Here is a 13,551-nt window from a genome sequence, read left to right as displayed (position 1 = left end):
CCAGCAGTAGTGTACCTAATATTGGTATTTCATTTGGGCCCATTCACTTTTATAAGTGGCCAGATAATTTGGCTTAAGCTAATTGGCAGAAGCAGTAATATTCCTGGTTAAACCTGGTGCGAGTTTGGCACGAAAGAAACTTTATAACTCACAGATACTTGATAAACCGAGGGGGTGACTTTATTGGTAAATTATTGTGGGAAAACTGCATGTGCTATCAATAGTAACTTAAAGTCAGTTCAAGCAGTGCAGTAACTCTGGGGTCCTCCTTTTCCCAGAAGATGTATTTAACAAGTAACTGATGGTAGAAACCAGAAATGCATAATGCCTAAAAACCAGAGGGATTGAGAGCTACATCCAGTCCTATAGCAAGGATCTCTGTCATGGGGTGAAAGGGTGTAGTTCAGGAGGAAGAAGGAGGCCCGGATTTCCAAAGTGATTTTTCTCAAGGGAAACATTTATTGAGCAGGTACAGTTTACTATATTGTATAGGTTGCTGGGGACTTTGAGACATAAGACATCTCCCCTCCCCTCAAGGGGCTCATTAACTGGTAGAAAGTGACTGATGTGTTTGGACTTTTCTGTGCTTGTCTTCTCAGGGACGAACTACTCATTACCTCCAGAAGAAAGCCCGTCCAATATCATTATTAATGCTGTGGTCTTAATCACAGTTTCGACCTCCTTTAATAAGACAGGTATGAACGTTTTTTTTCCCTCCCAACACTTAACCAGCATAGTGGTATTGATGGTTAGTGATGAGTGAAGAGAAAGACACTAATCTCAATGTGTCTTCTTTCTCTGCTTCCTTTTTCTTTGACAGAACAGCAGCAGCCTCTTTCTGAAGGGGACACTATTTCTTTACAGGAATTTGGTACCAAGGTATAGAGAAGCCATTGAAGAGAGACGCTTAAAAGGGAATCAGAGTAGTGATAAAAGAGTACTGATTGCCACAAAGAGGTCTTACTAAGAACTGCCTTTTTGTGGAGAGAACTTAGGATAGAAACTCTTAAGAGAAAGGAGCCGACATTAGGTCTCAAGTTCTGGGTGAGATTTTCCCCCAAAGAGGAGATGTCACCAGTTTCACTCTCTGTGCATAGGTAGGATGATTTGGATTTCTCCTTCTACTCCTAAAAGGGATTAAAAAATGAAGAAAAACATCAGACCCAGTGAGATTCGTCAGTTTGTGAGGCTTAGCCTCTGAGGGGCAGCACTGATAGGCTTTTGTCTCTTCCTGTCTTCAGAAAGAGCTGACTGCAGAGGCTAGATACGAGGAAGTGAGAACGATTTTAGGTTTCCTTGAGCTATGGTGCTAAGGAAGGAGGGCAGAGCAGAAGACACTAACATCTGCGCTTGTGTGTGTGGTTGTTGGAGGCTCCCTGTGCTTCACTGGAGGTGCTAGATGGCGGAATCGTCTGGGGGGGAGGGTTGTGCGCTGCTGGTGGTTTTCTTGGTCTGTTGGTCAGATTCTGCTGAGTGCTGGCAGCTCCTCTGGTTGGGCCATTTGCCCACGTGTGTTAGGCTTGGTCAGAGATGTTACTGACCTTAGCCCAGGAGGGAAAAGTGTCCAGATGGAAGAGGCTTATTCCCCATGTATTGATGGCTACCATCACTATCACCAGGCCAATGACATTGACCCCTAGACCGGCTTTCACCTGCAGGAGACAAAGCAAGACACACAGACCCGAGTCACTGTGAGCCGACAGCAGTGCAGATCCCCAGCTGCTCCCCACCTGCGCCCCCTGCCTGAGCCTCGCCCCTGATGTGATCACAGCCCGCCTGCGTGGCCCTGATTTGTTCCAGTCACTGCCTGGGGTGCTCTAGGGGTGCCTTGTAGGGCACACACGACTGTAGAGGGCAGGAGAGCAGGGAGGGCGTGGGGCTGGGAGATGGCCGTTAGAATCTTCTCTATGTTTGTAGCACTCTCACTATTACATGGAGGCCTAGTAGATATGTACTTGGAACACCAAATCTTGAAATGTTAAGTTACACAAAGAAAGGGCTCTGCAACTACATGATAGGGAAATGTGTTCCTCAAGATTAAATAGAGCTTGTTAAAGCAGGAACCTCTCAGACCCTTGAAAGTGCTGACACGTGACTTGTAGGACAGCCTATATTCTATGACTGTTACCTTTTCCCCCCAAGGAACAGCTCATGGAAGTAGTGTACCTTGGGTTCACCTGGGGCAACAGGTCAGCTGCCTCCACCAGCCCTCCCACAGGAAGGCGACACAGATGCCCTGGCTGGCATGGGGCCCTTGCTGCTTCCTCCTGAGGGAATGTCACCTCCACTTCTCTGACCCTTCCATTTCTGTCATGGCATTGACACTCTCAGGTGGAAGGGGGGGAGTGCAGGATGACAGGATGGAAGAGCCAGGGCCATTTGGAAAAGTGTACAGTGAGGACGGCTGGCATCCTGCCAGGTGATGACCAAGTATACAGTGTGTCACCACAAGTCCACTAGCCGGGACTTAGTTGGGAAAGTGTAAGGGAAAAATGAATGCTAGGAAATTGTTCCAAGCACATGACTAGATGTGTCGCCCTTTGCCTTCTGACCCAAGCCCTGGACTTATTAATCATCCTGGCCTCCTGGGCCTTTTGGCGTGGAGAACTGCCCATGTTTCCTAGCAGGTGAGAGGAGGCAAGTTCTAAAGGAGCTAAATTAAGTTCTCTAAGAGCTGAAAGGGACCACATAGAGCATCTAGTTTGAACATCCTCACTTAGCAGATGAGGAAAGTGAAGTCTTGAGTTGGTGCCCAGGCTGGGAATAGAACCCAGGACTGGCTCACTGCTTGTCATCCGGTGTCTTTAGAAATGACTGTCTCTGATCACTTGATTCCAGGGTAGAAGGCTGGGGTGAGTGGTAGGAGCACACGACAGAGGGGCTGGGGGGTGGGGGTGGGTGCAGGGAGAGAAGAATCTGGGCAGAGCTCAGTAGGAGCAGACAGGGTTGTGCAGTAAGATCTGAGGGGGACAGAGGGGTGGCTGTAACCCCCCTCCCTGAAGTAATTCAGATGACTCAGGTGAGCAGTTTGAAAGTAGAAATGTTTTGAGTATCTGCTGCCGGCCTGAAGCTCTTTTTTCCTTTTCTTCATTTGATATTTACAGGGCTGCTGATGTCAAGTTTTCATTTGAGTGAAAAATAGGCCCTCAGCAAGGGTGAACAGGCCCCCTTTCAGTCAGCCTGGCCCAGTTACCTGTATTAGCTTTCTCCTCCCTCCCTGTCAGCCGTGAGTATTAAGCACAGCAGTGAGCATAGGTTGAGGGGTGGAGGTGGATGTACCCCACACAAAAATCAGCGGCAAAATGTCCCCTTAAAGCTGTCTTTCATGGGCCTCCCTGAAAACTAAGAAATGAGCTGTGGGTGCTTCATTTTATAGTTGTTGCTTGGGGGTTTCTTGCTTGGGGGAGAGAGTTGAACGGAAGGATCCTGTTCTTACAAAATCTCTTTCACCCTGGGTTCATATAGTGTTTCGTACTTAACCTATGAGTAAACTAGCAACTCTTTGAGTGGATATCCCCAGGGTCCAATGAAGAATCTGCGGCAAAGCCTAGAACAAGCTCTCACCTTCTGGAACTGGGTCACAGCTTGTGTCTGTCCCAGCTTTTTCTGTCCACATTCCCACTGTTTCCTAGATTAGGTGTGGGGAGAGGACATTTTTGCTATTCTTGGTGCTTGTGGACCATACAGAAGCCTTTTACCAGGACCATTCTTTCTGCCACACCAGATTGAGCTATGACAGGTCAAGGACACCACTTACAAAATAATAAATTTTAGGGGAAGGCTGCAGGGCCAGTCACCCATGTCCTCATGGCAGGTGGGCCTGGCAGGAGGAGGACACCGATGACTCACCATGTCTTTAATCTGGCAGTGCCCATAGCTGAAGACGATGGCGTTGGGGGGGTTGCCCACAGGCAGCATCACTGCAAAGGAGATGCACATGGTGACTGGGATCAGGGTGTAGAGTGGATTTATGTGCAGCGTTTCGGACTAGGAGAAGAGAGAATTCACAGGCGCGTTAGCGTTGAGGTTAGACTTGCATTTCCCATGCTTACCATCATGAATGTGCTTGAAATGATGGCTTGGTGTTGGCTAACCATGGCTGGACACCATGTGCCAGGGGTGTTTAAATCACAACCTCAAAAGCACGCAGTGCCGGTCTACTCAGATGGGCTCCTGCCACTCACTCACTTCCCATGGAAACACGGGCTCTGAGTTACATCCTAGAAGGGATGTTTCATTTCTTGGTGCTGGTCCAAGGGAGTAGTTTTTAAATTTCAGCTGAGGAATTCTTCAGACACATGTCTCATGAATAAGCTGCTTTGATTGAAGGAAGCATCTCTTGGCCTTGGGGTGCAGAACTAAGGTTTTTTTGTTTTGGGGGGTTTTTTTGGGTTTTTTTTTTTTGTAGGTAAGATAATTGCCTTACATGGGACCTGAACCTGTGGTCTTACCCTCAGTGTTGCCAAGTTGTAACTAAGTGCATTCCCGGGCTCACACAGGCAGGATGATGGAAGGGAGAGTCGGAGGGAGACATCTGAGCAATGAGCAGAGTGGCTGGGAGGAGTTGGGGTTAGAAGGAGCAGGAGGCTGTTATATTGTTGGCGATGAGGAGGAGCCTTCACTTTTTAGGTTCCGCCTCATAGGATGGGGCAGATGCAGCATTCTGTCTGGGGATTACCTTTGGGGATGCTTAACCAGGCTGAGACTTGGCAGTTGCTCCCGCCCCTATTCCATTAATCACAAACGGTTCTGAGACCGTGGAATGAGGCTGGCATTGCCCATGATTCTCAGAATCTCCTGGACAGAGAAGCTGGGTGGAGGCGGTGACGACAGAGCTGTGGTTTTGGTCTCTGCAGCAGAGGGTACTTCTGGGAGCGTTTTACCTCCATTTTCTGTAGCTGTTTCTCCCGCCCTCCTGTTAGGTCTCATCTCAGGGGAGAAAGGTTGATGATGATTGTGGGGAATTAGAATCCTAGGGATTTAAGGTTATCTTGTCCATTCTTGTTTCCATTCAGGGCTGCCCCTAAACTAAGCCTAGTCTTTTGGAAAAGGGTTTCTAGAGCTCTTGCTATTATTAATTGTCTATTTACGTATCAGTTACTGTTTGAAATAGACTTTATTTTTCAAACTATGACTCGAACACCAATCAGTGAGGGCTGTGGCAATGACCAGAAGAGAGAGTCCAGCCACAGAACTGCCCCTGGGCCCGGGCCTGCCCCTGTCCATTTCTGGGGCAGCCTGTCTGGACATCTGGGAGCCCTGCTCTACTCACCAGGCTGCACAGGATGGGCAGGAAGATGGTGATGGTGGCCGGGTTGCTCACAAACTCTGTGACAATGGACACCAGGATGCACGCCAGGAGGGTGACAGCCCACGGTGGGAGGCTACTCAGAGACAACATCTGGTGCCCAATCCACGTGGAGAGGCCAGAGCTCTGCAGGGAACAAAGTGATGCAGTGAGAAGAAAGTGGGAAAGGCCATTCCCAGCGGATTTCTTAGCCTCCAAAAGGTCAGGGATGGCAGGTGGCTGGAAGGGACCATCAGGAGCCATCCAGTTTGCCCCCCTGTTTTTAGGCAGACCAGACCCATAGGCATTCCTCATTTTTTATGATTAGATCACTTTGAAGCCCAGCAAATTCTTCTTTTAATGATTGTACAACGTTCAATCTTAGGGCCTCCTGGTCAGTCAGCATCACAGGGTGTGGAGAGCCACCCACGCTGCTTGCTGTGATCCTCCTTAGCACTGAGATGACTGGCAGGGATTGGAGATCTTTGGGGGCGACTGGCCCCTGAACTTCAAACTCGTTACTCTTTCTGCAGCCTCTTGAGAGTCTCATACTGCATTCAATCAACAGTGCCCTTTACATGGATTGCCAGGTATAATCCTTAAACCTGCTTTTGAAATCTATTTCTCTTACCACCTGTGAAAGGGAAAAAATTATCAACCTCTTTGGATAGTAACCTTTCCTCTGATTTTGGGGGCGTGAGTCGGCAGGGCTGAACATTAGAAGTTTTACATGAGTAATGAAGGAGAGAGGGATTGCAGGTCTATTCCCATGTAGTGGGGAAGATGCCACCTCACTGGCCCAGAAACAGTCATTCAGTCTCAACCTGTGCTGGGTTCAAGTCTCATCATGCCTGGCATCAGGATCCATCATCTGCCCATACTTTCTGACAGCACGCTATAAAGGCATATTGCCACGCTCGAACCTTTTCCATTAGCAGCACTTCTACACATCTACTCAAATAAATGAATATTCCACTTGGAATAATTCGTTTGGTTGGAAGATGTTCATCTGCCAATGGTGAAGGCTTCCCCTCCTCCGAAAGTGAAGGGCACAACTGAGTTTATGTTCCTAAAAAAAACCCAGGTGGCCACATGCATGGTCCATCTCTCCCACCCTCCCTCCTCTCCCTTCTCTGGTTGACGAGCTCTGAATTTTCCTGTTTACCCTCCAGACCACAAATGCAATAAAGAAATGGGGAGTAGGGCAGAAACCGGGGTGAGACATTCTATGATTCCTCAAGCTGTAAGCCCCCCTCATGTTTTACGGTTAAAGACAGCCTCACTACATTATCAGCAGGCCACCCTTTCTCCTCTTTTCCAAGTTCATCAAAAGCTCATTTGATCTCTGTAGCACCCTGGCCACTTCGTGGATGCTCAGAGACAACTGATGACCAAAGGGCTTCAGAATCCTCTGATGTAGCCATTTTTATCTTGGAGCACTTCCCTTTTTCTCAGCTGACTGAGAGCTGTAAATCCAGTGTGTGGGGACTACCTCAGTTAAGGGTGGGTGCAGAGCCTTGAGGCCTGCAGGAACTCTGTAATTGTTACCTCTTGTGACACGTTAAACTTTACTCACTGGAGAAAGCCAGGGGAGGGAGAGTAGTAGCTGAGTGGAAACAGTATGTTTTATAAAGAAACGGAGTTTTATTTATCATGTTATCCAAATTGTACTTGTAAGTAAAATGAAATAACTTAATGGCGTTTTTTTTTTTTTTTTTTGGAAGAACTAGTTTATACTATAATTTGAAATTAACTGATAAATTAGACTGCAGACTTAGGAAAAAAACACAACAAAGGAAACCTTAATTTTTTGAAACCCTTGGTATGAAAACATTTTTTATTGAATTTTCCTCACTAATGTTAAGACGGAAATTGTTTCAAATTCAGTAGGAATTGTACCTGACTTGTATTATTAAAGTAGTAGCGTCAGTAGATTTTACAGCTATATCAACTATACATGCACAATTTTGGTTAAAAAAAAAAATCTTACCAGGTTGGGCTCAGAGGCCAAAACTAACCACTGAAATTCAACAAAGATAAATATGATATTTTGAACTTGGAATCAGAAATATTGAAAACATATATACAGGATTTGTTGAAGGACTTGAAGCTTAATACTGGCTAACAATGAAAAGAATGAAGCGTTTTAGTTGACTGCAGTTTCAATATAAACATTGACATGCGTGCCAATGACGCCTTGTGAAAGCTTCCATAAAAATACAGGATGGGGCTTGGCTAATTAACTGCTCTACTCTGCAGTAGACTGAGCACCCCTGGACTGTGTTTGACCAAAGGCAAAGTGTAGCGAGTCCTATGGAGAGACCAGCAGGGTAAGGGGTCACTACTCCTGTGAGGAATGGTTAAAGGAACTAGGGAGTTTTAGTTGGAAGAAAAAATGATCTCGGGGGACCTAATAACTGTCTTTATTGTTTTAATAATTATTACTGAGGAGAGGGTTCCTGAGAAGAAAGCCAGAATAAAGAGTGGAAGACATCCAGAAGACCTGAACTGAAAGTAAAGAACAACTATTCTTGGCTGTGCAGGGCTTGCCCTGTCACTGGAGGTGTCATGGAGTGAAATCTCTCTTGGGGTAGGAGATGGGACTCAGTGTCCTCCACGTTTCCTTCCAAGGGGAGGATTCTGTGACCTTCTTACTGATGCAGAGAGCATTTAAGCCCATAGCGAATGGGCAATCAAAAGTGAGCCAAATTTAGAATGGGTTAATGTTTATAGAAAAGATAGAGGAAGAAAACAGTGAGAACCTTAACCTGATTGATTCTTAGGGTGGTTTATTTCAGGAAGGGGTGACAATCTAGGAAAATCAATTTCCTACCAGCCCCCTTTAAAAGATCTCATCCCAAATCCTCCCAGTCAGGAAATCGGGGCATTTACATCTACTTTAGCATACATTCTCCAAAGGGCCTCAATATATGCATAAGAACGGACTGAAGGACAGTTTGCTGTGGGTCAGTTTGGAGCATCTCTGGGCCCTTATATCTTACACTTACCATCACTGTCAGAACCCCAGAAGGAGATGGCTAGAAAGCCCAACATATCTTTTGCTTGCAGCAGTGTGGGCCCGTAAATGAGGTGTCATTGCCTGTGTGCCGTGACTCTGGCTCAGTGGTGTGTAACTCTTCCCAGTAGTGCCAGCTTAGAAGCTCACGGTGGGACAGGTTGTCCATTCCTGGCTGTACTGCTTCCCTTCCCAGTGACTTGGGTGAACTTTCACCTCTCAGCGCTTTTGAATCTTCCCTCCCAGAACCATAGTGACTCATTTGATAAAACGGCTGGAAAAATATTTGGCCCAATAAGAACAGATTCAAGGGTTACCTTGCTACCAGAAGCCAGAGCATAGCCTCCTCCCACCAGAATGACAATCTCCCAGGGCATGGTCTTCTGGAAGTCCTTCCATGTGATAATGGGCTCCGTCCCTAGTGAGGGCTCTCGGTCCTCCCCTGGATCACAGGTAGACAGGGAAGCAGAGACAGATGAACCCTAATGGGTGTGGTTCGTGGAGACAGGGGCCCAATTGATGAACCAGAGGACTTGGGAGGATACCCTGCTATTTTGGGAGGAGTCAGAAGGGCTTTGGTAAGGCTCCTTCCCAAAATTCTGACTTGGACCATTATTTGACCAGAGCCAGCCCCAACTTCTTCCCTTGAACTCCTCTCACCATCTTTCTTTTTCCTGAAGCAAGGCTTCTTCGCTGGAATCAGGAAGAGAAGGAAGCCAAGGAAGACAGAGACTGTGGCGTCAGTGCGATAGCCCTTCCTGGCAAAGACACAAGCAGAGCTGGGGAGGAGGGTCAGGAAGAACAGGGGTGGCACCGTGTCTCAGGACAGCCTGTCTGAACACAGTGCCTCTCTTGAGGGCCTAGTCCAGAGGGGCCGTCAACCTTCCTTCTTGCCAGTTGCTGCCGTGCTGTCCAGTGGTGGATTTAATGGACAATGGTTAATGTCTGGAGGCAGGGGCTGGCTAAGGTAGGTGTCTTAGTGTGAATTCATGGACCTATTAGAGGGAGTGGTCAGGAGTTGATGAGTTCTCTTTCCTGGGAGGGTCGCAAGTTGGCACCGAGAGCTTCCCTGGCCCTTGGGAATATGCAGGGGTGGGACAGGCCTTGGCCACTGTGACCATAGTCTTTATAGGTGGTGTTTCACTTTACAGACATTTTCTCCTTCAACTCTCATAACAACTGATGAGAGTTCCAAGAGTGTAAGTAACCAGACCGAGGTCATGTGGATGGTAAGTGGCAGCTCTTGATTCCAACCCTGGACTCAGACCCCAAAGACTTTTCTTCCTGACTCCACACTGCAGCTTCCCTACAAAGGGGGGATATTCAAGGGAACAAAGTTCTTCCTGGGTTCATGACTATCCCTAAGAGTCTAGGAGGGGACACTAGTGGGTACTGCCTGTAAGGTTTGGGTGAGGGGTTTGCTTTCAGAGACAATATCATTTACTTTTCAAAGAAGGAATCCCAACCAGGAACAAAGCCAGGCTCCCGAGTAAACCACAGCACCGTCATCAGGATGAAGAAAAATCCAGTCACCATTTCTGGGTAGCTGTAAGATAAAACAGAAAGACCCATGCCAGGAGCTGGGGAATTTCTGTTAGCTGTCTCACTTTACTTTGGGATGCTCCTGTATTCAGAGCTCCAATACGGGAGACCTAAAACGCAGTTACTGCTTAACCACTTGGACTTGGAATACAGCAAAGGGGAAGAGCAGCCCCTAGAGTCTGGGCCAGCTTGACTTCGGCATTAAATGCCTGGATTCGTACTTGAGGAAAATTCCCCCAGCTCAGGGGACTGCTGAGAGCAAAGCTGCTTCTGTGCACACTTTCCCTGCCGTGCTTTCTCCTGGGGAAAGAGAGGGTGAAGGGCTGATTCTTACGTAATCGCTCCCAGCTTTTCATATTCCTCTTGGATCCTCTTCTCTGATAACTCTTCCCTTTTGGTCTTCTTCTTCTTACTCAGAGAGCAGGTCTCTTTAAAACTGAGACAGGATAATGAGGAAGAGAATAAAGCAAGCACACATCTGAGGCCCAGAGGAGAACAAGTCTTAAGCAAGTACTAAACTACTGGCTGGCTGGCTGTGTTGTCTCTTCTCTCCACTTGCCCCCCCCATCCTACGACTTGATCTGCCAAGTTACACAGCCTCTCGTCAGTCTTCTCCTTAGCCTTTCGGGTGTATCTCTGTTATGGCAGTGTGAAGTCATGTCTTGTGGACTCGTGCAAGTATACTTATGTGGGGTTGTTTTCTACACGTTCATCCTTTGTGTAAGTGAGAATCACTCTGATGTGCCATACGTGAGTAGATGCTTACATATTTGTGTGTTTCACACACACATAGGTGTGTGTGTGTGTATCTGTCTAGAGATAAGGGTTGTCCATTGTGAAAGTGGGTGTTTCAGTTAGCAACACTGGAGGCATAGAAGTTGTTGATTTGACAATTGTCTCTGAGTTATTAAAAAAAAAAAAAGCTCAGAGACCATTCCCTGAGCAATGGGAATCTTGGGTTCCCCTGGACTAATAGCAAAACATCATATACATCTTCCCTTTATGTGTTTGAAGCTGATCAAATTTGGAGTAAACATTGTAATGAAAAAAAGGCTGGCTAAGCAGGTTAATATTAGAAATAATATTGCAAGAGGAATGTTTAATATTATTTTGAGGGATGTGCACGTATTTCATAAAGCTAAGTATAAATCACTCGTCTATAAAATTAAGCCTAAGGCAACATCTACTTAGTGTCATTTCTTTAGAAATTAGTTCAAATTACTCCATATGAAACTACATTAAACACTTTCCAATTCAGAGTTTTTATGAATCCAGCACTTCCTCTAGCCAGTTAGTTGAAATTAAGAACATTTCATTGTAGAGCTCATAGCGAAGTGCAGAGCCCATGCGTGTTTAGAGAGTCTAATAGACGTGCTGCCTGGCTGCTCATCTAGTCCACTGCATTCCCCTCCGGGCATCCTCGGTGGTTACTTGCCAGCTCCCTGTTGAGTGGCACCCTCCAGGGCTTGGACCATGGCCCTGATGGGCAGCAGAGGTTTGCTGGCAGGGCCCTGGGACTCACTTGCAGCCCAGGAACAGCCAATGCATCCAGAACCAGCTGACCACCAGCATGATGAGGGAGATGGGGAAGCTGAAGAGGAACCAGGTGCCGAAGTTGACCACCTCTGCAGCTGGATACTGGCTGGAGGGGAAAGAACCAGGTCAGTGATTAGAGAAGGGTATATGTCTATGTGGTATTTTGGGGGTAATAAGCTAAACGGTCCTTAAGAAGACATAGAGCAGAGCTAATAGTAAAAATACAGTAAAACATTATCTAGAACTCACTTGACAGCTGCAACTGTGCCAAGAATTATGAAATAAGCTGAAAAAAAAAAAAAAAAGCATCCAGGCAACCAAAATTGATAGCACTGAAGGGTATATACTTTGTTCTCAGGAGAATCACTCTGGATCTGTTTGCTCTTAATTTATGTAAAGTTTCTGATAAGTTTACCACCCAAGAAATAGACTAAAGGAATATGAATTGGCCTAACCACAAAGTGAACCAGAAACTAAAGCACAGAAACTCAGAGCCTGGGCAGAGTACTATGGTGTGAGGAGCTCAGAGCCTGGGGAATTAGGTCTTAAACTTCGATTGATCCTTCCTCCTCTCACATCTTTTTTCCTTCCTTCTTTCCTTCCCTTTCCTGCTAAAATGAACCATGTTTCTTCCCCTGTCCATGATCAGTTTCTTCTCTCCCTGCTCTGAATCCCCTCCCCTCTTGTTTCCTCAGTGCCATCACTCTGTTTGTCAATCCTCTCTCTCCCAAATCTTTTATTACCCTCATCTGACTCATTCCTAGCAGCATTTAAATGTTTTTCATCTTAGAAACCCCTTCTTGACCCTATCAACCCCCTATTGTCACCCCATATTTCTCCTTCCCTTCACAGCCAACTCTGCATTTCCTCACCTCCATCTTACTCTTCAACCTATTGAAATTTGGCTTCTTTTCCAATCACTTGACGGAATTGTTCTTGCCTACGTCACCAGGAACTTCCTTATCACTGAATCTAATGGATACATTTTTGTCCTTACTTTGCTTGATCATTCAGCAACTTTAAACAATATGAACCACTTTCTTCCCTTGGGTAGAATGACACCAGATTTTCCTCTTCCTTGTCTGATACTGTTTTATTCTCTCTTTTGTAGTCTACTTTAAATGTGCTTAATATTTATGCCCCCTGCTCTACTTACTCTTCATGTTCTCCCTGAGTGATCTCTGTTACTCCTACGGCTTCAATTTCCACATGCAAGCCACAAGGACCAGCTACCATCTATTTTGGGAGTCCAGTGCAAAATGCAAATGTAGGGCCACTTGTTCACTGACAGCAAAGCATTAAGCCATACATGGGACCCTTCTGAGCACCGTGACCTGGGGGACCGCACTGGTTGCTTTCCATGAAGACAGCTCTGCAGGCCACCAACTCCAAATCTATGCCTTTAGCCTAAAAATGTCTCTTGAGATTCAGAGCTGTGTCCACCTGGCCATCTCAACCTCTATATCAACATTTCCTCATCTTTCCCCTCATTTAGGTCAAGGGCAACTCTGTTTTCCCAGCTGCTGAAGCCCTGAGCCTGACAATGACACTTGGGCTTTTCCTCTCACAGGCTGTTCCTAGTCCTGCTCAGGCCGGTCGGGTCTCACTCGGATGCAGCCATTGCTCCTCCCACTGTTACCCAGGCCACTGTCAGCACTCTGCTGGGCTTCTAAACAGCGTCCTGGACTGGCCTCCTGCTGCCTGCCTTTTCCTTTCAAAACCATTGTCCATTTCTAAAATCCAGAAAGAGTTTTCAAAACTGTAAATATGATCACCTCACTCCCTGCCTAAAATTCTTCAAAGGCTTCTCACAGCCTGTCGGATGAAGTCCGATTTCCTTAGTGGGCCCTGCGAGGCCCTCTGTGATCTGCGTGTCCGCCTCCCTGGCCTCCTTTTGCCCTCTGTCATTTTCTTTTATGTGCTCTGCTCTCTTGCCTCTGAGCCTCCTACACTGTTTTCTTTGTCTGGGAGATCTCCCTTCCTCTAGTCAACTCTGGCTCGAGCTCCAGGCCTCCACTTTCATCATCGCCTCTCTGGGGAGGCATTTCCTCCCTCTAAACTGGGTGGGCTCCCCCAGCAGGGCTCCCCCAGAAGAATCTCGCCATTCTTGTCACATTTAACTGTAATGACTTGATCATCTGTTTTCCCTCTTGGTACAGAAACTGCCCTG

The 13,551-nt window shown here is 46.7% G+C and overlaps 1 protein-coding gene across 1 annotated transcript in view; it reads right to left on the bottom strand.

Annotated features, from left to right (window-relative positions):
- Positions 1–470: 470 nt before the first annotated feature.
- The window catches only part of SLC13A4 (solute carrier family 13 member 4), a 38,091-nt gene continuing 25,010 nt past the window's right edge, over positions 471–13,551 (bottom strand). Inside the window, exons 9-16 of the mRNA XM_057732730.1 lie at positions 11,368–11,487; positions 10,180–10,281; positions 9,748–9,849; positions 8,964–9,061; positions 8,621–8,745; positions 5,273–5,434; positions 3,850–3,987; positions 471–1,652 (exon numbers count right to left, since the gene is read on the bottom strand). Coding sequence (XP_057588713.1) covers positions 1,515–1,652; positions 3,850–3,987; positions 5,273–5,434; positions 8,621–8,745; positions 8,964–9,061; positions 9,748–9,849; positions 10,180–10,281; positions 11,368–11,487 — 985 coding nt within the window. The 3' untranslated portion in view covers positions 471–1,514. The remainder of the gene's footprint in view (positions 1,653–3,849; positions 3,988–5,272; positions 5,435–8,620; positions 8,746–8,963; positions 9,062–9,747; positions 9,850–10,179; positions 10,282–11,367; positions 11,488–13,551) is intronic.

This window comes from Hippopotamus amphibius, chromosome 4, assembly GCF_030028045.1.
Source record: "Hippopotamus amphibius kiboko isolate mHipAmp2 chromosome 4, mHipAmp2.hap2, whole genome shotgun sequence".
NCBI classification, from domain to species: domain Eukaryota; kingdom Metazoa; phylum Chordata; class Mammalia; order Artiodactyla; family Hippopotamidae; genus Hippopotamus; species Hippopotamus amphibius.
This window is presented reverse-complemented; position numbering and strand designations above follow the sequence as displayed.